The sequence below is a fragment of the Hippichthys cyanospilos genome, chromosome 5 (assembly GCF_059441005.1).
Source record: "Hippichthys cyanospilos isolate Australia breed blue-spotted pipefish chromosome 5, RoL_Hcya_1.0, whole genome shotgun sequence".
NCBI classification, from domain to species: Eukaryota; Metazoa; Chordata; class Actinopteri; order Syngnathiformes; family Syngnathidae; genus Hippichthys; species Hippichthys cyanospilos.
In genome coordinates, this window is record NC_142373.1 from 13,009,410 (window position 1) to 13,035,957 (window position 26,548).

The 26,548-nt window shown below is 38.7% G+C and overlaps 1 protein-coding gene across 1 annotated transcript in view; it reads left to right on the plus strand.

Annotated features, from left to right (window-relative positions):
- LOC148423597 (low-density lipoprotein receptor-related protein 1B-like) overlaps positions 1 to 26,548 on the plus strand; it is a 247,169-nt gene that overhangs the window by 165,248 nt on the left and 55,373 nt on the right. The window contains exons 35-54 of the mRNA XM_088415013.1: positions 389 to 514; positions 617 to 748; positions 3,183 to 3,317; positions 3,467 to 3,596; positions 4,214 to 4,340; positions 4,465 to 4,616; positions 6,619 to 6,743; positions 7,613 to 7,984; positions 12,501 to 12,690; positions 13,534 to 13,738; positions 15,625 to 15,817; positions 15,947 to 16,072; positions 16,784 to 16,912; positions 16,984 to 17,103; positions 18,249 to 18,362; positions 18,583 to 18,732; positions 19,274 to 19,396; positions 23,100 to 23,219; positions 23,535 to 23,663; positions 25,223 to 25,357. Of these exons, the coding sequence (XP_088271139.1) occupies positions 389 to 514; positions 617 to 748; positions 3,183 to 3,317; positions 3,467 to 3,596; positions 4,214 to 4,340; positions 4,465 to 4,616; positions 6,619 to 6,743; positions 7,613 to 7,984; positions 12,501 to 12,690; positions 13,534 to 13,738; positions 15,625 to 15,817; positions 15,947 to 16,072; positions 16,784 to 16,912; positions 16,984 to 17,103; positions 18,249 to 18,362; positions 18,583 to 18,732; positions 19,274 to 19,396; positions 23,100 to 23,219; positions 23,535 to 23,663; positions 25,223 to 25,357 (3,033 nt within the window). The remainder of the gene's footprint in view (positions 1 to 388; positions 515 to 616; positions 749 to 3,182; positions 3,318 to 3,466; positions 3,597 to 4,213; positions 4,341 to 4,464; positions 4,617 to 6,618; positions 6,744 to 7,612; positions 7,985 to 12,500; positions 12,691 to 13,533; positions 13,739 to 15,624; positions 15,818 to 15,946; positions 16,073 to 16,783; positions 16,913 to 16,983; positions 17,104 to 18,248; positions 18,363 to 18,582; positions 18,733 to 19,273; positions 19,397 to 23,099; positions 23,220 to 23,534; positions 23,664 to 25,222; positions 25,358 to 26,548) is intronic.

Below are 26,548 nucleotides of genomic sequence, written 5' to 3' on the forward strand. Positions count from 1 at the left end.
TGAGAATGCCTTTTGAGTGCAATACACATTTTGCAATTTTCAGCAATAAATTCGCAGGTGTGACTAATTTAACTCAATTATTTTTCTCATGAAATGAATATTTAAAAAAGACATTTTTTCCACTTGCTGTCAATCTAACATGACATCTTGTGAGCTCAAGTCTCAAAATGTTGACTTTTTACTAATAAAAATAACTCAAAAGATCTCTTTTTAGATGACACAATTAACTAATTATTAAAAATCTCAATTTCACAATTGAGCTAATTTTCACGTATTTAAAATGACAAATTAATCCAAACAGAACCATGTACTGCATACAGACATTATGTGAATTGACTTTCCTCGCAGAAGGGTTCTAAAACGTGTGCTGGTCTTGGTGAACTTTCAGGTAGAAACCTTTGCCAGATAAACAACGGCGGGTGTTCGCAGCTCTGTTTTCCAACTTCCGAAAGCACCCGAAGCTGCTCTTGCACCGTTGGATACAACCTCAGAAGTGATCGCATGTCCTGTGAGGGTACGTGAAAATAATTGCTTTTGGACAGTATTCAAACACAAATTTGTTATAGTACTACCTTATGATTTTGTATGGTTGGCCGAATTGTTTTTTCTTCACAAGGTATGGATTCATTTGTGATGTATTCCATCCATGAGGGAATAAGAGGGATTTCTCTGGACCCACACGACCACACTGAAGCTCTCATGCCGATCACTGGGACGCTTTTTGCTGTGGGGGTGGACTTTCATGCGGGTAAGAAATATACATTTTGAAAACAGTCGTGTCAAACTAACTGAACCTAGTGATGGAAAAACAAAGTCTCCTGAAGCACTTTTGGTGGTGATTTACTGTTTTAAATGGTGCCCTTGGTTTCAAGATAAAGTACAATGGAAATGTATTGAAATAACATTGCATTTGTCAATGAATGCCTTCAATAGGAGCAATAAAGATCACAAGTGTTTCATGAGGCTTCAGAGAAGATCCTCTGAATAGATGTAATTTATTAGTGGATGTGTAACTGCGATGATTGCTTGATTGTTTGTGACTAATCACAGTGTTTGCAATTAATCTGTACTTGTTAGTCATAATTTGAAAGAATATTCCAGTGATGATGCAGTCAATGTTGAAGATGAAAAGAGAATGTATTTTTTTTAATTTATTATTAAGTCAGCAAATGAATATGAGGTGGAATGTCCCTGAGTTCTCCACCTTTCAAATGAGATTTTCTTCCAATAACTCTTTGTCATTTAGAATTCTGAGAAATTTGCATAAAAGGAGCATGTCTCTCTTGCCTTTATTTCCTCCATTCTCATCCGGCATAAACAGGTCAAGGGAGGGGTCTTTGCTATATTTACATTAGAGGTTTGAATAATGGTCTATGGGCTGGCAGGGTGCAGCTTTGATGGAGTAATCACATGACATTACAGGCAAGCCTGGGTATGAATAACAGGGAGCCTTGGAAACAATTGGAATACAAAGCAATTCCCCAGATATTGCATCAAGGAAGCGCAGTGTACACTGCCAAGCAAGAAACAAATAGTGCATCTCGCAATTTGTTACATCCCCACTTCCCTCCACTGTCTGTATGATAAAAATAATAAATTCGGCACAAAGACGGACGATATAGCCCGCTAGCACTCCCGTGTACGGTATGTAATAGAATGTAGATGAGGCATGGTTACTAAGGCGGTCCGAGGGATATTACACCAAGTGGAAACTGAAGCAAACAGAAAGGTTTCACATTATATGCATTGTGTTGCTAGCTTTACCGCAACAACAACAAAAAAAGATTAATGCTGGCTAATTAGGAGAGGTGGGCATTTTTACATTGTTGCTGGTGATTGGTATTACGCTATTATTTTTTCCTTTCTATAGTTATTCTCTCTCTCTATATATATATACGGTATATATGTTACAACACACTGGGGCTTGGCAATAAATTGAATTAAGTTGATTAATTCATCTTTTTAAAAAATTGACTGTTTGAAAATGTGCTAAATTTTGAGTTATTAAGACTAATTAAGTACTTAATCATGGCATTTAAGCAATTTATGCGCAAGCTTCAAAGAGCTTTTTTGTATAAGCTATGAATAAATTCACATTAAGACTGTTTTTGTCCGAACATATGATTAAAAATAACTTTTAATAAATGACATAATCATTATGTTTGTTGGGTTTATTACTTTGATTAAAACCGATTAAAATCGTAATTGCCCAGACTGATTGAATACGATTCAGCTTTTCCATATCGCCCAGCCTTACAAGACACTTGGATAGCTTTCTTTTTCTCTTGTTATTTTGAAATGACAATAACTAGAACTGTGTAGCAAATGAGAAATGCATCCGAGATCAGTGATCTAAATAACATTATCAAAATGTCAACAAAAGAACCACAGTAGATTACGTATTTTTGCAATTTGGTAAATATCAAGATAAACTAGAAGCTTGAAAAATACTAAGTAGTTATAGCAGTAATTCTTTACCGCCATTAATTTTGAAATAACTTTGAATGAATTAACTTCTCCCTATGATGCTCATTTTCATAGTACACATGATTTCGTAAGCAACGAATCGTCTGCGGCTCGAAAGCCACTGAATCAAATCACTATCGGCAACACACGAGCGCCTCATCTGTTCCGGACCCGCCCGCAAGCTGGTAACCGTCTTGTAATGGAAATTCAAATCCCAGCGTACCGGGCTCGCACGCGCAGTTGAACAGAGACGAGCCCAGCCAGCATATTTATATTGAAAAGCGGCTTAAGGCCTTCCATAAACTCTTTCATTTTCAGATGGCGTCACTGAGCTCTTAATGTGAGCGACTCCAAAAATAATGTAAAATCCTGACCTGGGCATCAGCTTTTTTTAAAATGTCAAAATAAGTCTAGAGACGAATATATACATATATATATTTAGACATTAAGACTAACTAGTCATCTGCGATAGTGATTTGTAGCTCCACATTTTTTCCCCTTCCTGAGTTTTCTTGACAAATGTCAACTCGAAAGATCAGCGGATGTACCGTGTGTGCATTTCCAGCATTCCCTCACTGTTTCTCACGAGATTTGGTGAAATGGGCCATGCTGTAGTAAAAAGTGTTTTCACGAGCTGCATTGTTTGAGGGCACAAATCTGTTGGAGGCAATCACATCCATCATCTTATCTTGCTGTGTCATTAACTCCATTTGTAGGCAATGACACTGTGTACTGGACTGACATGGGCCTCAACAGAATCTCCCGGGCAAAACGTGATCAGACCTGGAGGGAGGACATCGTAACGTCCGGCGTCAGCAGGGTGGAAGGGATTGCTGTCGACTGGATGGCTGGTTAGTGGTGTGACCCCGTTGGCCTTTGATGCCCTTTATCAACAGCCAAGGATTTCTCATTTTGCTTTTACTGTAGTCCTGCTTTATATTGAAATAACAAAAGATGGAATATGCCTGAACGGCATCATCATTTCTTCATGTTTGCCTAGGAAACCTTTACTGGACGGACCATGGTTTTAATCTGATTGAAATATCTCGTTTGAATGGCGCCTACCGCTCGGTGGTGATATCTGAAGGTCTGGATCAGCCCAGAGGCATCGCTGTCCACCCTCAGAAGGGGTAGGTAATATTTTCCTTGCGCTAGCATTATCTTTATGATATGGGATATTATCAGCACTGTTATTGTTGTGTGTTGCCGTGACAACCGAGTTATTCAAAAGCCATGTTTGATAAGTAACCAACATATATATATATATATATATATATATATATATATATATATATATATATATATATATATATATATATATATATATATATATATATATATATGTATGTATATATGTATGTATATATATGTATGTATATATGTATGTATATATATGTATGTATATATGTATGTATATATATATATATATATATATATATATATATATGTATATGTATATATATATATATATGTATATGTATATATATATATATATGTATATGTATATATATATATATATATATATATATATATATATATATATATATATATATATATATATATATATATATATATATGTATGTATATGTATATATATATATATATATATATATGTATATATATGTATACATATATATATATATATATATATATATATATATATGTATACATATATATACAACTTTATATATATAAATATATAAAACTTTGCTGTCCAGTTAGCATTCCACAATATCTTTGTTGCCAGGTATCTGTTCTGGACCGAATGGGGCCAGAACCCATGTATTGGCCGATCACGCTTGGATGGTTCCGATCAAGTCACCTTGGTCAACTCGGGAATTTTGTGGCCCAACGGCATTTCTATAGACTATGAGGTAAAGTTCATTGATCCCACAGTGCTTCCCTCTTCAATTCCGTTTGACGCGTTCTACCCTGACCTCCTCTCATCCTTTTGTGGCAGCGACTGTGTCTCATATACATTTTCAAATTGCTTCTCAGGAAAATACATTATACTGGTGCGATGCCCGTACCGATAAGATCGAGAGGATCAACCTTGAGACGGGGGAGAGCCGGGAGATAGTCCTGTCTTCGGCCAACGTGGACCTGTTCTCGGTGGCGGTGTTTGGGCCTTACATCTATTGGGCTGACAGGTAATCGACATTTTTTTCTTTAAGGCACCACACGTGTATTTTCCCACAAAGTCTGCAACGTTAAGCTGATATTTAACCCTCCGCTTTAAAGGTTCTGCGGAAAGCCGAGGTACTAAGGACGTGGCGATCGAGAGTGCAGCCTTTTAATAAAGGTTATCAGCAGATCGTGAGCCTGATACTTTTGTTTACATTGCAGCAGAAGATTGCAGTATTGATTCAGTATTACTGAATGTTACGTATGTTATCGGCAACACAGGGAGCAGGCTGGGATGTAAAACAAGCGGCTGACAGCATGCAGCAGTAGCAAGTAGTATCTCATCTTGCGTGTTGTAGCTTAGTACAAATACATTTTTTGATCAGATATACATAGTTGTTAGTAGAATATTAAATCTGATAAATTAGGTGAGCAATGTGGTTGAAGTTGACCGATATGGGGGGAAAAAAACTCACAGTTGACAAATAAAATAAGAAATTCTAATGGGAAAATATTCAAAAAAAAAAAAAAAAAAAACTTTTTTTTTCCAAAAAATACATAGTATTTTTTGTCCTCCTGTTTAATGGTTGACTTTCCCTTTAAAAAAATATGAATAACATGTGAAATTCTCCTGAGACCCAGCTAGTTGATTTGTGCCTATTGTTGTCCATTTTGTCTCAGCAGTGAATTGAATCTCACCCAAACATGAGACATTTTAAAGGTCAAAATGTCCATACCTGAGCTCACTTGGACTCCAATGGGTAAAAAAGATATAGACCAAAAATAAATGTCAACTACAGTGGACAAAAATAATAAGGTTGGATTAAATACATTTTGTGGATACTTACTAAGAGTTTTGATCAAATTCCTTGGAAATCTATTAATAAGGACAACATTGCATCCATTTTTTTTTCACCAGGAGTATTGCACTATTCATGAACTGAAACATAAAAACCGTTGAGCATAAAAAAGATGTTCATTTCTTTAAATTCTATTTAATTGTGTCATGACTTTATATTTAGAAGAAGTACTACACTGCACAATATTTTAGAGTGCTCATTTCTTTGTGAAAAATAAAATAATAATCTTAATAATTTTATCATTGAAAACATGTTTGTTGTTTTTTGAGAGCCATCTTCACATTTTTCCTATTTTTTTTTGCCTAAAAATATTTTTCAAATTTTTGAATCAGAGCACAACAAACGGCCACTGGAGGACATCTCAGTCTGCGTCACTCAGTGTGTGTCAAGCCTTAAAATAATTTCTTCTGATCTCATATAAATTGATTTTATTTAGGGGCTAGATGAGAGTATTTTAGCTCAAGTTAGTGTGTGAGCTTCTCATTTATGATCTGGAAGTTGGATGACCTGCTCCAAGGTCTCTTTCATAAATCCAAGTGGAAAAGAGCAACTAGAAGTAGTTTGGAAAATGGCAACAAAAATATTGTCAGGGGTCAGTCTTCCACATCCATTACAGCCAACTGGAGAATTGTAAGAAGACATTTTTGCGCCGAAGAAATATCCCGTTATTATATGCCCGTTGCCATGGAACCTTCCTTGCTTATCTCTTTGGCAGCAGTCATTGTTTACAGGCTTCCAGTCTATTCCGGCGGTATTGACATGAAAACCCCATTGGAAGCTGCGTCCGCAAAAGACACTGATGTGTCGTTATTTGGTTGTCCTCAAGGCCATCATTTTGAGGCTTGGCAAAATTGATTTTTGGAGTTTACATGCCAGTATTGTCTCGAATCCAGCTGCTTCACAAGGTTACTCCACAGCCATAGCTGAGTGCCTCTTGTGAAAAAAGTGGGATTTCATGTGCTCTTCTTCTCATCCATTGCTAATCTATGTTCAAATGGAATGGCGGCCAGATCGGGTTTTACTTTGCAGCTATGATCTTTCTATCTATATGATATCGTCCTGAGCTTGCAAAGGAAAAAAAAAAAAAGCAAAAGATAAAAAACGGTGTGGAATTATATCTTCTTCGCACAGTCAAATGACTTTCTCACCCCCTGACTATGTCCTTCAGGGCCTTCTCCAATGGTTCAATCCGACGAGGCTTGAAGACTGACAGCAGCGAGGCCGTGACAATGAGGAGTGGCCTCGGGGTCAATTTGAAGGGTGTGACAGTCTTCACCAGAAGCAGAGAGAAAGGTTGAGCATTTCGCTCCGCTCGCCTATTGATTCCCAAAATGACTGCCATATCATTGTTTTTTTCCAATGTTATTTTACAAATCCCCTAACGTGAACCTATAGCCACGGAAGCATGGTGCTACCAAAGTGGATAAGACGTTTTACAGACAAACTTGGTTGAACATACTTGCAAATATTACTCGCAACTGTGTTTGAACGTATTTGTAGGCTAAATGCTAAAACAATATTTTTTCGTAAATATTTTTAGCCTGCAAGTACTGTATGTAGGCTGGATGCTAAATGCTAATGCTTGTTGTTTTGCTTTTGTTTGTTTTTTTACTTGCAAAATTGCATGTTCGCATTAGGGGGAAAATGGCTATTTTTAGCATTTAACCTAAAAGTACCATTTTTTCCGCACTTTAAGGCGCACCTAAAAGCCTTAATTTTTTTTAAAAGGCTGATGGTGCGCCTTATGATCAGGCGCGCCTTATATATGGATCAATATTGAGATTGGGATTCGTAGATGGGGAATGAACTGATAAAGTAAAATTTACCCGTTTCTTTTGTGTGTTTACAGTTGAACAAGGTTGCTCATATTGACATTGAGTTATTATGCTATTGAGAGTTTAGCTATTGAGTTATTATTGTTATTACTTTGAGTATTACTATATTGTGATTGAAAAAATTTTAAAATATGTCATTGATTGAGGGTGCGCCTAATAATCTGGTGCGCCTTATGTGGAAAAAGTTTTAAAAATATGTCATTGATTGAGGGTGCGCCTTATACTCCGGTGCGCCTAATGGCGCGGAAAATACGTTACATTTGAATGCCTGTGTACCTAACTACACAACACAAATGAACGCTCTTCCTCGAACGGTTTGTCCGGTAGGTTCGAACCCATGCGCCAGGAACAACGGCGGCTGCCGACAGCTTTGCTTTCACGTGGGCGGCGGGCGTCGAACCTGCTCCTGCGCCCACGGACGCTTATCAGAGAACGGTTTTTCCTGCGAGCGCTATGAAGGTTATCTCCTCTACTCTGAGAGGACAACTCTGAAAAGCATCCACCTCTCGGATGAGAATGACCTCAACTCACCGGTGCAGCCTTTCGAAAACCAGGCGCTTTTCAAGAATGTCATCGCCTTGGCATTTGACTACGGTCAGCATACGCTCGGCACCAATCGTATCTTTTTCAGTGATGGTCACTTTGGGAACATCCAGATGATCAATGACGACTGGACAGGACACTCGGTCGTCGCGGAAAGTAAGTGTTATTCATATTCACCGTCTGTTTTGTCATCTTTTTGTCTGTTCATGAAGACTTTAGACCACGGGTGTCAAACTCAAGGGGCAGGGGCCAGATCCGGCTCGCCACCTCATTTTATGTGGCCCGCCAGATGCTCGTAAGGACTTCAAGTTCCTGGCTAAAATATCAATTTTGCAAGTTGTCTTCAACGTTTACAAATTCTTCAGAAACAAAAAAGCAATTTATTTGGTAGCGATCACCCTTTTTGAACAGTTTTTCATAACTAGACAAATGTGTGATAAGCATACTTCAAATTTTTTAGACTTCACAGTCATAATGGCCCTTCGATAGAAACTGGAACTGCAATGTGGCCCATAATAAAAATGAGTTTGACACCCCTGCTTGAGAGAGAGTTGTTTTTTTTTGTTTTTGTTTTTTTTTACATTTTCAGGGCTGGTAACGATTAATATAAATTTTCAGTATGAAGATAATATGGGCATTAAAATAAAATTAATTACAAACTCCAACTCAACTTTGTTGAAATGTCTTAAGCATGATTCTTAAGGAAAAATCCATACTTTTTTCAAGACTTTTTAGAAAACATAGAAAACATACATCTTTTTATAAATTCCATATGTATGTATAGTTAGCCTGTGTTGCTGTTGGATTTTTACAAATAAATTACGAATAATTTAATCTAAAGTAAAGATCTTTAGATCGTTCATGATGGAAAATGGTTGGTCAAACTTGCTCTGATAATTTAAACACAAGAATTTTACCTAACTATGGGAGTCGGAAAAATGTTGCGTAACAATTACACTTAATAATAGTCCTTCAAAAATAAAATGTCAAATTTTATTGTTACCCTTAGGATTTACCGTATGACATTCTATTATACATGGCAAATTTGTCAGTTCAGTAAGTGTATCTTTTTACATTTTTTTTAAGCGTGTGTCATTTAAGTGTTGATGAGAACACGGCTCGAGTCAAAAGAGCTGCAAAAATCTCTTCTGCTAAGTGTGGATCCTCTGCAATTTGACGACATGTCCCCCGGGAACAAAGCTCAGCACTGGCCAAATCGACACGCACATCCCTTCAAACACACACATAGTGTACAATGCACACACACGCACACGCACAGACGGCAGGAAGCCGGCAGAGCGTTGCTGATCCCTCCTTCGCACAACCTCAACTCAGCTGATGCTGCGTTATCAGCCAATTTAATGGATCTTATCGCCTTATTTTGGGAGCATTTGTGTCATAAGAAGCGCACAAAACCCGATGATACTTTTGTTTCATCTATTACAGTATAGGGTATTGGTATGACAAGCGGACTTCATTTAGTTTTCACCCCTGCCGCGATGGCAACGCTTTTGAAGCGCCAACAGCTTCTCAATTTCGAAGAAGTCAAACCAGCGTTTGTCTCTGGAACTTCTGCTCGCATCCCATCATTAATGGAAGGTGCAGATGTTAATCATGCATATTTCCCTAATTAATCTCCACATCCCCCAATAATTAATCCTTCAACCCAGCAACAATTTGCGGGAAACTCGGGCAGATGGCTTTTATTGCAAACTATTAATTAGCAATCAGTTGACTCGGTATGAGGTTTTTGGGTTTGTGGCTTCCAAACTTTCGATTAACTGCAACAAAGCGCGTAGCCATTCGTTGTTATGCACATCTAAGGGTCTAAATCGAGTTGCTTTATTGTTGTTTGTCATCAGTGGGGCTATTGTCATAAACAGGAAGACGCACGTTCAAGCAGCTAATCCCTTGGCCTTTCTCATGTTCCGCATAATGAAAGGGATTCTGCTTTTTTTAACAGCAAACATGTTCTGCGGGTTGAAATAAAAAAGTCAACATGCTCGCTGCTCAGTGTGAATCCGTCTTGTAGAAATAAAAGCCGTGAAATTTGACAGCCAAAGTTTCGGGGGCTTTGTTGAATCTTTTACAGGTGCTATTTGATGAATTATGAGAGAATTGTATGCTGATATTTTTTCAATATTTTGATAGCTGCGGGGTAAATATAATCATTACAACACAATTGTGGATTATGAAAATGATCACTTCAAGTGGTTGGCAGTGAATGTTGAAATCTTGAGAAATAATTAGACTTGCGTCATCAGGCCAATTTTACTTCCAGCTAAATGTTCTCCAAATGGAGCTGTTATTGCTGTGGTTAGAATTTTAAGTCGTACAAGGTTATTATGGCTTTTGCATTTTCCCTCTTTTTTTTTTTTTTTTCTTTCAGTCGAAACAGTTTTGCCTTCTGTTTTGCCCCACATAAACCGCAACTACTATGCAGGAAGCCATGGGGAATACAAAATGTTCATATTTGTTGGAATAGCATCACTGTAATTCCCATTGTGACCCTACATTTTCAGCTTTAGTTGTCTATAATGATTATAATTGTTTTTCAAATCTGTTTGGACCACATTTTTTTATAAATATGTATATTTTTAACACAATATTTAATCCCCAACTGGATAATGCAATAATTGCAATTACCGTGGTCATGCTGCACATTTTGGGATGTCTCTTGCAGAGATATGTGAACTACTACAGGTGTTCTCCAAAATGTTCTGTGATGTACCCCCTGTGACATGTCCTTTTTCCCCACTTATCAAGCGCAAAGCATTTTTGATGGAATATGATTTGCCAATGAGTGACTATATAAACCAATTCAGCGATAAATTGTCGAATGTTCCATTTGATTTGCTCTCATTTTGAAAAGAAAACATGTTTCTGCCATGGCACTAAATTCAATTTGTTGATACCCGCAAAAAACATTAAAATATAATATCAACTCCCTTAACTCACTCGTACCCATTTTAACAACTTCTCTACTGCAACTGTTTTTTTTCACCTTTCTTAAGTACAACCACACAACAACTTGCCCCCTCAAAGTGTTTTATTTATTTTTAGACACGTGGTGTAAATACAATCAGATCCCAAGCGTCACTTGTTATGTGGTGGCATATGCTTAAAACAGGTGTGAACAAAGAACTCTTTATAATCAGAACATTCCAAAGCCGTGCTCGTGCTTAGTATGTTTACTTCACTCACTATATTATTTTCATTTTAAACCGTGAAACAGTTTGGAGGTCAGGGATAGTTGGTAAACAATATGCTCCACTGAAGATTTTTTTTTTCTTTTTCACACAACCTGGTTGGAAATATGATTGATTGCGAGAGACTATTTCAAGGCCAAATTATTGTCCAGCCCACAAGCCCAGACATGAGTAGTTACTTCGCAGCAATCAACAAGGAAAGTCATCCAACCTCAAATGGAGTTGGCCATCTGTTGCAAAACAAAGTCAATATTTCCAACTCAAATCTTGTGGCCTAAAATTGAGATGGACCATACTGTAATTACCCAAAACACAAGGGTGTTATTTTCATCCATCTGTCTGTGTGAAAAGGAGCTTCGGAATACGCTGACTACTTAAATGGGAGGTGAATGATTGAAGGTTGGAAGCGAGATGTCTCCTCCGTCCGCTGAAGCGTCTTTACGGAGCTCCTGTTGGGCAGAGATGACGATGACCTTTTTGGTGTCTAACACATGAATATTATCAACTCCTTTTTTAACGGACAGATGCACTCCGGCGTTTGTTTGTCCATCCACTCCAGCGCAAGAGCTTGTCCTTATTAGGTCTGCAAGTGAGCGGGAATAAGTATACACTGTTCTGGTCACCAGTTAATTTGAGGGCAAACACATAAAGAGACATCATATTTTCTGTTCCGTTAAAATGAAAAAGAAATGACTATGGGATTTGACACATCGCATAGAATGTTTGGAGCAGTGCTGCCAAATTTGAACTATTTAGAAAATTAATTGAATATCACTCTTCTGTTTTCGCGTGCACCGCTACAACGGGGCACTCTGAAAGCAGCCACAAACGCAGACTTTCGCTAAACAAGCTAACGTCCTGATAACCAATTACTTTCATCTGCAGTTCCTTGCTATTTCTTGATCTCATTTTTTTACATTTGTGTCCATCTCACATCATTTTGAGGGCCTAACATTACAGAGTTTCAATTCAATACTGTTGCAATTTATTAATAAAGAAAGAAAAAGAGTGCGTCCATTTATTTAACAAAAACAATGTCAACATGGCACCTTCATCTTGATAATCAGTAGTTTAACATGTTAATCGTTTTTTATTTGATTTTTTTTTGGTTTTTGTTGATTTTTTTTTTGTTGAAACATATTAATTATTTAGCTCATCAGAGGAGTAGGCATTCCACAGGGTTCAATTTTGGGGCCTTTGCTGATCACACTAGGACACAGCATACAGTATCTTCTAGAGTGGCTGAATGAAATATGCCAAGAGATACCACTACAAATATAGTTCCAAACTAATAAATAGGAACGGATTGCACAACACTGTGGTTAAAGTCTTTTCTAATACAAAAACGCTTTGCACTGGTTTGGAGGTATTTATATCAAGTACTATTTTGAGAAACAATTCTTGGAATGTACTTTATAAGTTCACCAATGGAAACGGTGAACAGCTTTGTTATGTTGTTGCAGGCGTGGGCTCGGTAGAGGGCCTGGCGTACCACAGAGCATGGGACATGCTGTATTGGACCAGCTCCACGACCTCCACAATCACCAGACAAACCATTGAGCAGAGCAGAGTTGATGCTATTGACCGGGAGGCTGTAGTTACACTTTCTGAGGATGACCACCCACATGCCTTGGCGCTGGATGAGTGTCAAAAGTCAGTAGAGCTTCTTTTCTCCAGAATCAATCGAGGTCCGTCAGAAAAGTTCCAAGACTTTTATCACAAACAGATATTCTTGAAACTAACTGGGGAAGATGATCAAAACGCATGTCTACAAATACTTCATGACAACACCATGCTTCACAACGGCCTGAGGATCTGGCAGTTTCTGACTGAAAAGAGCATCGCTATGACGAATCCTTCCAGTAGTGTATGAAAAGAATACAAAAATATTGCGCTGAGGGATGAGCTAGAGTGGGGAAAACCTTTAGCGGTGCCTTGACATTTGTCTTTAGTTTGGTCTGTGGTCTCATTGGCATCTCAAAACACCCTCAATCCTATTCAGGTCTTCTTAGCTGAAGACCATACTCGTTCTGGAACTTTTTTGACACACCTTGTATACTCCAACGTACTGTGTGCATATATATATATATATATATATATATATATATATATATATATATATATATATTAGGTCAATTATATTGGTGTATTATACAAGTATACACTAACAGATATAATAAATGTATTTGGAGTGAGTTCAATTCAGCCAATACCTTTAAAGTTTCCTCCTTTATATTTTTGGGACAATTTAGATAGTGTTTTATCATTAGGCCTCACAGAAGCTGAAAGCCTTAATGGACTCCTGATGTGCTCTTATTTATCTTCTTAAATGTATTTTCCAAAGGCACACTGACTCATTTACTGAGCTAGTAAAATCAAGATATGAATCATTATGATTATTATTTCTTTTTATTACATACAAAACGGGTGACGCGTATACACACACACACACACACTGTATGGTCTATCCTTTTATTTCCATTTCCACATTTCTAGCCTGATGTTTTGGAGCAACTGGAATGAGCAGAGAGCCAGCATCATGAGGGCCACGTTATCAGGCAAGAACATGAGGATTATCATCAGCACGGATATCCTGACACCCAACGGACTGACCATTGATCACAAGGCAGAGAAGCTCTACTTTACCGACCGAAGTCTGGGCAAGATCGAGAGATGCGATTTCGATGGATCCGGCAGATATGTGAGTATGAATAAACACAATACGCTTGCTTGAATATTACTAGACGCAGTGGTATGCAAAGCACACAGGATGCTTGGCATGTACATGTCCAGGAAATTATATGGCATTCCAATTGGATTTGTACGGTCTGTATGCAATGTCTGACCACACAATGCTATTTTTCTTTTTTTTTTTTTTTTTCTCCATGGATTAGACATGTAGACCCGGCACCTTGGCCCATCTCAATTTGCAATCCATATGTTGACTGAGCCGGGTCAGCTGGAAAGCCTTCACCTTCAGGTCCCTATCTGGACCTCCTGCTGTCTAATTCCCTTTAATGAAGACTTTGCTATGAGACCGCCCGGGGTGCATTCCAATTAAAGTGTGTAAATTGAACCTGAAGTGGCTGATGGTTAGCTCCGGCAGTTGAAGCCTTAACATAAGCTAAATATGATGTAACTTTTGCATTTAGAGACATAAGGAAATATTGTATATGTAGACTCAGTTTACAGCTATCGAATATTTTTGGTATTCTGGTATTCTACCAAAAAATCTTTTCGATAATCAAAAAAAAAAATCTCTACAAATGGTGAAATTTTAGACAAACATCTCCCCATTGGGTTTAATGAAATGAAGTCACAGCTAAAAACACGTTGCAATTTTTGTTAGCTAGAAGATCAACTTTCTATAAGCCTAGTTTGTTCAAATGTGAAAAATAGGAAGAGCAACTGTGTCAGTTCAGTCTTTTATGGCTATTACTGTCTTTGAAAAATAATCCGATGGCACACGCCTGCCTATATGGCACAGTTGACTTTTGCTAGCATCTACTGCTGCTGCTCACCGCTGCCTACGGCTAACGTTCAACATGTTGTTTGAGATATGGTATATTGTCTTTTTTTTTGGCCCATGTGCAAGGTTTTTGTTTTTTTTTTCAGACTTATGCTATGACCTTGTGCGGGCATGGCCTCGATTTATTTTTTTTTCTCCGCCCTCACCTTCATGCCCCCTTTTCTCTTCTAAGAGCTTTGAGAGCCCTGCATAGCGCACCTGCGTGCAGTTGTAGAGGTTACAAAGATCTTCCCTTGCCTATCCTAGTGTGTACACAATATAAATGGGCACCGGAGGCACTTTATTGAACCAAGGTATTCAAATTACACAAGGACTAGTTCCACCCTTAATGGTGAGCATCTAAGCTTCTCAATAAACCACATCAATACTTGTTATTTCTTTGCAGAAGCTAACAAAAATTTGCCTGTGAGTATTGTTATATCAGCCACCACTGCATACTTAACCACGGTGGAGTTAAATCTGAATAATAAACGCCGCATGTTAGGTATACTAATAAAAGCAAACTATGTGAATTTTCCCATTTATATAAAACACACAAGGCATATGCTGCTGTGTGTAACGCTTCCCGAATCCCAAATAATTTCCTGGCAGTATGTTCCCCCATCTGGCGCGAGCCAGATCCCCGTCCCGTACCCACCCCTACCCCAACCCTCTCTGTCACTGTCTACCACTCGTCCCCTGGCCAGTTGTTGCATCTGCGTGGCGGGCTTCTTTAATCAACACCTGTCCTAATCATGCCAGTGTGGCAGCGGGCTAATGTGAGGCTGCTTACAAGCCTGTTCCACTAATGGCAGCAAGTACAGAGCTGCTGGAGGCTGTGATCCTCCCACGCAAGCTTCCAGAGTCCCACAAGGAGGACGCTGATGGATTCCTTCTTCCCTGCCAATGACAGTGCAATTTACCCCCCTGCAACATCTGGGTGCAGCATTTGCATGGGCTGATGTGTCGATTAATGCAAGGAAACATTATGAGCCACGTGAAATAGAATCCTGCTGAATGTTCCTGCTTTGTTGGTGGATGAAACAGGAAACGTTGATAACAGATTGCGGGACTTGCAGGTGATTGTGAAGTCAAGCCAAGGAAACTTCTACGGGCTGGCCATCTATGCAGATTTCATTTACTGGTCCGACTGGGCCCGGAGGTCAGTGCTGCGCTCTGACAAATATACGGGCGGCGACGTCAAGGTCCTCCGAGCAGACATACCCCATCAGCCCATGGGAATTATCGCCGTTGCCAGGGATACCAACAACTGTGAGTATTTACAACTTGACTTTCATTGAGACTGTATCTTTATCTAAAAACGTGAAGCTCCAAAGCCGCAAAAAGTGAAGCACGAAGTGGCTAGGGAACACTGTATCACAGCATTGGCGATTGTTGCAGGTGAGCTCTCACCGTGTCAACATGTGAACGGAGGCTGCGGCGACCTTTGCCTCCTGACCGCCCAAGGGAGGGTCAACTGCACTTGTCGTGGCGAACGCGTCCTCCTCGATGACAACAGATGCGTGTGTAAGTCGCGTTCAATTGTGCGCGGGCCACAAGTGCCCACCTGGAAAGTGTTTGCACTAGTGGATATTGATTTCAGTGGCACTTTTCATGGAATACTGTAGTCGTTTGGACATGCATAGCTTAACCTTGGTGTTTTTCACTGTAGGTGTGGGTAAAATCTGACAAAAACAAAGTTGTAAAAGTTGAAGAAACTTGTCTTAATTAGCATTTCACGGGCCACATAAAATGATATGGCGGGCCGGATCTAGCCCACGGGCCGTGAGTTTGACACCCGTGCTTTAGGGATGAACTAATCGGTTTCTTGTCAAGAGGAGGATTTAATATAGCTAATAAAAAATTAAGTACTGAAGTAACTAAATATTTTAGATAAAGTATTTCATGTAATTAAGTACTGAAGTAAACAAAAATATCGTTGAGTCATATTCTAATTCATTTGCTCTTATTTTGAAAAACAAACAAAAAAAAACATGACTGTTACTGTCACAGCATTCAAAAACATCAAATAATGTGTCAATTACTGAAGACGCCATGCTAAAATATCACATTCACATTCCCCCGGGAAGCGGTAATGCACGATATAAGGTATATTGTTATATGCAAGTAATGTGGATTATATCTGTGAATTTTATTTTAATCATAGCACAACACATTTCCTTCCATTACTGACCATCCAAGAACCTAATTTTGATGTCTGTCTTTCACTTACTGTAGCAAAAAAGTCTTCTTGCAACATTCACAGCGAGTTTGAGTGTGGGAATGGAGAGTGTGTTAGCTACGAGCTTACCTGCGATGGAATCGCACACTGCAAAGATAAGTCCGATGAGAAGATGCAGTACTGCGGTGAGAAACATGACGGGACTATGAATGACGAATATTAAAGGATATTAAGCATTTCCCTTGAACGTCTCCAGACAACAGGAAGTGCCGTAAGGGTTTCAAGCCGTGCTATAACCAACGATGTGTGGCCAACACGCACTTCTGTGATGGGATCGATGACTGCGGGGATAATTCCGATGAAGCCTTCTGTGCCAGTAAGTAGAGGCCGCCTGACGCGGTGCTCAACCCGTCCCGAAACGCCTCCGAGGGCAGGCTCTAGCCACGTTTATGCTCATATTATTACGAGCCACAAAAAGGCATGCTGCGCTAAGCCTCTCTCCTCCTAATGAGTCCTGAGATTACAGAGGACGCACAAAAGATGAGCCCACCCTCGTCGGACACCCCAAAAAGCTGCTTTTTAAAGTCTGCACAATCCTTTTTGCTTCTTCACTCAGCAGGCTGCCAATGTTTTGTTTATTTTAGCCGTGTAAGAAGCAGTCGGATTGCACATAAGTCCCTACGAGTAGCGATTGATTTTTCTCTCTGAACAGAGACGCTTGCTCAAGAGAAATAAAGACGTTACATGAATTTCAAAGTATAGGCGATACTCTTTTATCACTTTCAGAATACAGTTAAATCCAGTTACTAACTTGCATCCATGTACTGTACGCTGATATCGTTTTATTTTTGAATGAAATGAATGGCTCAAGTATTCGAAATCCAGATTACTGTGCCGTAAAAAAAAGTACCGTATTTTCCGCACTATAAGGCGCACCTAAAAGCCTTATTTTTTTTAAAAAGCTGATGGTGCGTCTTAGAATCAGGTGCACCTTATATATACAGTATTGAGATGGGGAATGAACTGATAAAGTGCTTTACCCGTTTCTTTTGTGTGTTTACAGTTGAACAAGGTTGGTCAGATTGACATTGAGTTATTATGCTATTGAGAGTTTAGAGTCATTATTTGAGTTATTATTGTTATTATTTTGAGTATTACTATATTGTGATTGAAAAAGTTTTAAAATATGTCAATAATTGAGGGTGCGCCTTATAATCCGGTGCGCCTTATATATGGAAAAGGTTTTAAAATATGTCATTAATTGAGGGTGCGCCTTATAATCTGGTGCGCAAAATACGGTATGAAAAAAAAGCCTACGATGTTTGGCAAATTAAGCAACAGCTTCTTTGCAATTTTCGCAAAAGTATCCGGACATTTGAGAACAATCTTAGCAGCCACATTACATCACATCCAACTGAGATTGTATGTACACTAGCATCTTGTTTTTTTATTGTTTACTACCAAGTATGGTTCAGTGCCAAACTGTATTATCCCTGTGAAATGCTAATTCTCTCCACCCAGATGTCACATGTGGCTCGTCAGAACTACCCTGCAAGGACGGGAGCTGTGTAGCCAGCAGCACCTGGTGTAACCAGGTCATCGACTGCGCTGATGCCTCGGATGAAAAAAACTGCAGTGAGTCCTTAAGGCTGCGCTTTGCATGGCACTTAAGAAGGAAACATCAAGTCAAAGCTTTACCTCTAGCTATAGAGCCGCGCTCTCGCTTGGATCCGGGCTCCGGAATATGTGCTTGTCACTCGGATCACAGCGAATAATGCCCCCACGCCAAAGCTTAGCGCTACCTTTTACCGCCATGGTGACAGACAGTTATTGTGCTCTGGTATTTTGTATTCAGACCACACCGACTGCTCTCACTACTACAAGTTGGGGGTGAAAGCCAAAGATTTCATCAGGTGCAACTCTACTTCGCTTTGTATCCACCCGTCGTGGATTTGCGACGGCGCCAACGATTGCGGAGATTACGCTGATGAGGCCAACTGCCAGGGTGAGACGCTGGGAACACACTTTGCATTTGCAGCACTTTAAATTTTTAGTACGGGCGATTTCTCAGAGGCGAGTACAGCATGGAATGCTCAGATCCAGCATTTCAGGCACTTTGCTGCATGTGTAAATGTCTTCTTTTTTCAGTTTTAGACTAACCTGTAACCGGTATAAACATGAAAAGTAGTGACAAGTAGTTTATTTCTATTGCAATATTTGATTTGATAATTTTACAAAAGGATACATTTTTATGTATACTTTTACAATATATATAAATTATACATATAAAATACATATAAATCATCATTTATAGATGATAATCTTATTTAGAATCAGTGAGGTGTGTGGGAGCATCGCGAAAGGTTTTCTCTTTCATGTGGTGGGTGTCGCAAAAAATTGAGAAGCAGTGGGTTAATGCTTTATTGCCCATGATTCTTAGACACAGAAGCAGGAAGTAATTCAAACTTCTAATTCTAGCCTATAAATTTGATACTTTTAACACCAGCTTTTTTTTTTTTTTTTTTTTGGATTCTTTGCACATGAAGTTTCCCACGGACAGAAGTGCGAGGAAGGCCACTTCTCATGTCCCAGCGGGAACTGTATCTCCAGCGTGTGGCTTTGTGACGGGCAGAAAGACTGCGAAGATGGCGCGGACGAATTCCAGTGCGGTAAACAAACAAATGTCAACTCACTGACCTGAAAAACATTGTTTGTACTCTCCATAGAAGACTTTTGGAAGATTTTTCTTGGTATCAAAAGTGCATTACATGTAATGTTCAGTTTAATGAGAGTTTGAGTGAGTGAGAGAGAGAGAAAGAGAGTTGTTATATTTATTACTACAAGGCAATTTTAAGTCACATTGTTTTGCTCTTTTGAATTAGAGCTTCATCACGGAGTTTGTTTGTGAAAAGTTAAATTCACATCCTAAACTCAAAAGGAAGCGATACTCTGCCAATCACTGCCGAAACTTCTCGAGACTAAAAATGAAAATATTCACAGCCACTTAAAATGGGTCATTGATGTCTACTGCCTTCAATCTTATTCAATGAGATCACAAATATTAATACTAATATTATGCGTATACAGCAGCTGGCTGTGAATAACACAGTATATAAGAATTAGATGCTATTGACTTAAATATCTAGCATTTATCTTTTTTTTTTGCATTGCTTGCGCCTGGTTTCTTCAAATTGACCATTGTACATCTTAAAAGTCCCAAAGGTTTCAGCCTTTGTTCAGCTGAGCACAACAATTTAATTGGAGAACTTGCATTACACTAGTATCCGTTTTTTTGCATATTTAAATAAAACATCAGTGCTTTACTCGTGGTAAACATTGGGATTTTTGATACGTTGCTATTCATGGCATACTTCAAGTGTTTTTGTTGTGGGACATTAAATATGGTATAATGATATTATAAGTTTAAATGATATGTGGAATGTTGTGCAATTCAAAATCTGACTTCAAAAATATAACCATCAAACTAGCCCATATTGAAAAATAAAAAAAATAATAAAATAATAAAAAAAAAAGAAATTGCCAAATCTACAATAAGCATTAATTTCCATACTTACATAAATTTCACTTATTTTTTCACTTTGCAACATCCATCTTTCTTCTTTATTACTTTTATCCGGTCTTCAAGTGTTAAGCTTGGTTTAAGCTTGATGCGTCCGCGAGCTATGTGCGTCAAATGACGTTATTTTATAACAGATTTTCTGCAACGCGTACCTTCCGGAATTTCTTTACGAGCAGAAAAAATGGCGGACAAACTTTTGCTTATGAAAGTTTACCAGTGCAAACACCTTTATGATTGGCCTGAAAATTACTACTGTGACCGAAATACTGTAAACAACTCCTGGCGAGCAAATGCTTGGAATAATTTAGATTGTTTGAATTTACCAGGGTTTTCTACCTCTGTTATATAGTGGTGTTGTTTGTATATTGTAGACTCCATTTACCGTCACCTAGAGTATGTGCGAATATTGTCTGACTTCGGGGGAAAGCCGAACTGACTGTAAAGTGCTGCAAAATGCGTGCCGGCGCGTCAAGAATAAGCCAATCTCAATTTTTGTTGCTGGCTTGTTGTTTTTGCTATAGTGAATTTCAATGCTAGGAAAATGCAGAGGAAAACATTTCGTATTATGCAACAGGGATTTTTCCTTGTAGGGGGAACTAAAAAAGAGGGAAAGGCTTCAATGCATGAAGATTTTTTCACACTGAGGGGTATTTTTGCAGATTTTGTTGTAGAGGAAAATAACTGTAATTGGGAGGGAAAAAAAAGTGCCCCGTCCTTATTTTTATCTGATTAGCTTGTAGTTTTTTTGTTTTTTTTTTTCAACGGTCCAACAAAGAAGACTAATATCAAACACGTAACTTGGCGTTGACGCTTCGCTCTGCCTGTTATAAGCAGCACCTTTGTTCACACCTCTGTCGCTAGGCAGCGGAAGGTAGTTGAGGGTTAGCATTTAATTGTCTTTGAGTTATCTGATATATTGCGTAAATTATTGTTGGAGGGGTGCATTACACATGAGCATGTCCTCATTTTGTCTGCCAGTGTGAAGCAATGACAGCCCATGCTTCATATTTCTCCTCTATCAGACGAGATATGAATTATTCCACAGCTCGTAGTGAATAGCGTTTCAGGACTAGACAATACTCCCATTCGGCTTCGTTAATTATCATATAAAAAGCTCCAGACGCTGATAATCTGACGACAAAGGCAAAAGGGGTTTCAGGAAAATGTCATGGCAATTTGAAATGGTTTCAAATTCCACATCCTCTTCGATGAAATAATCGTTTGTCAAGTCTGCGGCTGTGCTTCACTATGTGCTGTTCCGCGTGAGGAAGAAAAGAATAGCTTTGATACATTTAACATGTGGCACACCTTCTATTTTGTAATACGCTTGAAGCGTCTGAAGTGCAAATCTGGTTTCGCGTACAGCATAATCACGCTTTCCACATTTAGCCATTTAACATTCTTCTAAGCGTTATCTTTGGGCTTCACGGGCAAGGTTTGACAGCAAGGTACAGTATGTGTAAACACGAGCGCGCGTCACTAGCCGGATCCTTATCCATAATTTGGCTTGCCGCTGTCTGACCCTTCCTCTCCTCTCTCATCAAAGCTGTGTCAGAGCTGGCATCACTACGACTCCCCGGGGGAACGCAGAGTGACTTAACGACGCACGCTCAGTGCGGATAATGACTATATGTGCATTTCCACACAATGATCACCACTGATGCCTTTCCATTAACATCAAACTGTTTCAAACCCGCCCACTGCACTAGCTGCATCAAATAGATGGAAAAAAAATGACTTTCAGTAATCTATTCAAAGAACAGCTTTGATATTAAAAAGTGTGTTGCATCATCTTTGGCTAGTTATATCAGCCAGGCTATACATATTACCATATTTAACGATTCTAATTCATCAATTGGCTAAAGTGGAAACCGGTTTTGCAACGGATAACTCAGTGCCATGGTCAAGAATTTTTGTAAAATACTTAGGTTATGTGCCAGTAACAAGAATTAATATCACCTATGTCTATCACAGATAGATACACTAGCCAGCACTCCCCGTAATATTATGCCAATCGAGCACTGCTGTAATGTAGTACACATAAACGAAAACTGTTATTTGGACACCAAAAACATATTTTCACTGTTTTTTTCATGTTTTATGGAATGTTAGGACTGTTGAGATGGTTCAAATGCTACTAACAAAAATCTTGGGTCATAAAAAGGGTAATTTTCGCTTTTGTCCAACATAGCTTGGTGTCACTCAAATGACCTATTTTCAAATAGTGATGAATAAAGAAAGGAATAAGATAAAATCTTACTTTTCTAAAGTATGGAATCCAATCTTTCTTATGGTATGACCAAGGTCCGCATAGTCATTAAATGCAATATTCTATCAGCCTTGAAGGTGTGGCAAAATGCTCGAAATGCTTTTCAATTAACGCTTAGCACTTAAAGAGTTAATTCATCCACAACTAATCAGTTGCCAAGTAAATCAATAGTTATTTTTTGGAAATTGATTAACTGACTTAATCCTAAAGACATATTTGAGACCTGCTGTTCTAGATGTTTGTACATTCCATTCTGACCCTTGAACATCATATTTTGTCAAAATGATAATGAAAAAATTGTAGCAAAACAAGAAAGCTAATGGTATGTTTATTTTTTGATTCATGTTTTTAACAAAGTAACAAATAACTCTGATGTGAATTAATTGCCTCTTTTGTGACATCTGAGGAGAGGGAAGTTGAAACCAGGCCAATTCTTGTGTTTCATAAAAATAAATAAATACTCCGTTTTTCCACAATGTGAGATTGTTTTGATTTTTTTACTCCGTTTTTCTTGCCTCTTTAGATTCGTCATGTTTGTGGAACCAGTTCGCCTGCTCCAAAAACAAGTGCATTGCCAAACAATGGCTGTGCGATGGCGAGAACGACTGCGACGACGGCCTTGATGAGAGCGCGCAGATCTGCGGTAAGAGACCATCGCTATGTTGTGACGAAAGGTCACGTCTGCCGCAGTACATGATGAGAGAGAGAAAAAAAAAATCATGTACCAAAATAAAACCATATTAATGAGACAAACGTTATGAGACTCCAAGCGAAGTCCAGGAGGATGATTTCAAAACATCATCTGCTTTCTCCTTTGTGACCATCTGCTTTTTCCTTGACAATTGCTCCATGTTTTTATGGTTCAAAAATATAATAATAATGATAATAATACAGTTCAATATATCGTATATGGAGCTTAAAGTATTTAAAATATGATTTCTTTTGGTCTTTTTCTCAGGCTCGGTAACTTGCGCTCCAGGGCTGTTCAGCTGCCCAGGATCGTATGCTTGTGTTCCGAAACGTTGGCTCTGCGATGGCGAAAGAGACTGCCCTGACGGGAGTGATGAACTTTCTGCGGCTGGCTGTGGTAAACTCAAAACTTGCTGTCCTAGATCTTGACCAGGTCACTGCCACGGTTTATATAACTAAGCTTTTTGACTGTATATGACTACATCTTGGAAGTTTGAATATTTGTTTTTTTCTGAAAACATGATACCAGTGGTGAAGAAAAAAAAATAAACAATCGTCGTCCAGTCCAGAAAAAAACCACAAGACTGTGTTTTTGTGAATGTTTCAGCATATGGCTTAAATCTGTGCAGAGGCAGGTTAGACTGAGTATTAGTAAGGAGTCTTGCACCCGCAGGGAAATCAATGTTTATGCATGCGCCTTCTTCGAAAATAGATTCCTTTTAGTTGTTTTGGATGTGCGAGGTATTACAAAGCTTAGTGCTATCCTTGTATGCCTTCGGTAGCTTTTAAAGGTTAAGGAGTGATTGAATTTTTTTCTTGAGACCTTTGGAACCATTTTACAAAGCATAACAACCATTAAAAATTGATTAAAATGCAGGTGCGATTACTAAATACTCAAATGCGGAATCTCATTTTTGTAGCCTTCTTGCTAGTTATTAGAACATCACTTGCAGTAGCCCTAGTGGTGGATTGAGTAACTACACCTGCGATGCCTCAAGTGTCAGTTGGTTCTGAAATGTGTAAATTAAACCTAAAATTTAATCAAACTATAGATGGCAACTTCCTAGGAGCAGCATGTGTATTACAAAACATATTAACGATGAAAGAATGAAATTGAACAGACCCCATTAAATCTTTGCTCCGTGACCTTCAAAGGGGTTGTTGATGTTTGATGCGCCCCCACCCATCTAAATATGGCATTCTGATTAATATTGTCCACCTGTTTTTCAGGAGGCGGCCATTTTGTCTCTTTTCTGAAAATGTCACGACAGTTGTTTAGGGCTTGTGTGATAACCATTAACGGCTCGGCTATTTTCTGACTTAGGTCATGTGACATTCATAACCTGAGCCATGATTGGTTGTTAACCGAGGTCTGAGCAACTGTGATGTCATCTTCAATCAACAGAAGTAGGCAAAATGGCCGCCCGTGATAAAAGTTAGTAGATATTTCTGTATAATTTGTGTTCCACGTTCACGTTATTAATCTGCTTGAAATCTCAACAGACCAAATATGACTACAATGCTAATTTAGATCCTTTACCCTAGCGGATGCTACATTCTCATTACTTCCAATGGAGCTAAATGCAAGCTTTGAGAGTATTCCAATAAATAATGTTGAATCTTGCATTTTCCATCCTTCATCTTTCTTTTGATCTTTATGTAAAGACAGTTATACCAGAAGCTAATAGAAACGGAGAAAAATAAGCGCTACCCCTCCCGAGGTGCGCATTTTGAATCCACCGAGATCCGACAATAAAGATGCCACCCAGCAGGTTTGAAATATTTAGCAGTTAGCCGTTGGGAAGCTAATTTACATTGGAATGAATCTTCATTCACCACAAAAATCCCAAATTGGAACGTGTCTCATATAGACCATCTGCATGTTGGTCATGTAAATCAAGATCCTTCTGTTTGTTTCTTGTGTTTACAAATGTGACTTGTTCTGGCACATTTTAGCACCCAACAACACGTGCGACGACAGCTCCTTTCACTGCCACAACAAAGCTTGCATCCCCCAGCGCTTCGTCTGCGACCATGACGACGACTGCGGCGACGGATCCGACGAGTCGGTGGAATGTGGCAAGTGCATGTGTTTTGTGGCCTTTTGCGCTTAATATTCAGCTGCCGTTTATGATCGTGGCCTCATTTGCATGCGCTCCACTTGTTCCCTTTCATTACAATTTTTAATAGGATCACCTAATGACAGCTTGAGGCTGGGAATGACGGTAGAAAAATGATGAGCAAAATTAAGCCCGGGTGACTCATCACGCTTGGAGCAAGGGACAAACACAGAAGCACCTGCTTGGAAAAAATCTTTTTAAAATCATTACGTTTACGTTGAGAATTATTGATGATAAAATGAAATGGAATCTCTAATGATATTTTCACAGATCTCATTTTATTATGTGAAATCCTACTCATTGCTATGCAATTCTAATTTGTGGATATATTGCCCTAAAGGAATTCACTTCAGTATACTGTTATTTGTTTACTCACATATACTGCATATCGTCAAATGGGAATTTTCTGGCGCTTGGTTTTATGATTGACGCGGCGTCGTGTTTATACATTGACGTAAAAGGTGCACTGGAGACACTTTGCAATAATCTGGTGGTAAATGAATAACGATGGTTCTTAAAGTACTTACGGTCTGTACTCTACGCGTTTATTGCCGTTGACGGCTATAGACGTCAAAGATACATTTTTACTAGCCTGGCTGTTTCCTCCTGAGTCCCAGCATATTTATTTGTGTCCACTTTTTGTCCATTTTCTCCCAGCAGGACTGCCAATACGAGACATCATTGAAAAGGTTTGGATGTCCTTGACTGAGGACATTATGACTTTGAAGGGTAGCTTCAATGAGTCAAGAAGTATAAACCAAAAACCTATGTCCACTACTCTGGACACAAATGAATAGTCTAGGTCTCAGGAAAATAAGTCTGAAATCATTTTTAATTGGACTACCAGTAATTGACCCAGTAAATGTGCAATTGTTTAAAAAAATGGTTAAAGAAGAACCACTGATTTAACTAACATAACAAAAAGGGAGTTTGCAGCAGTAAAATTTCCTCTTGTTGCAAGGAAATTTGTTTAAAATTTGCAAAATTAGAACAAGCAAACGTCTGATGAATGTTTAACAAACATATTGCGAACATTTAGCAAAAATATTTGCGACCTCAGACAGGATCAAAACAGCTGCTTGCTTCACAGACACTCGCCCCCTGAGTGGGATTGGTGCATTATTACAATTATTATTAGCCGCAATCCCATATTTTACTAAAG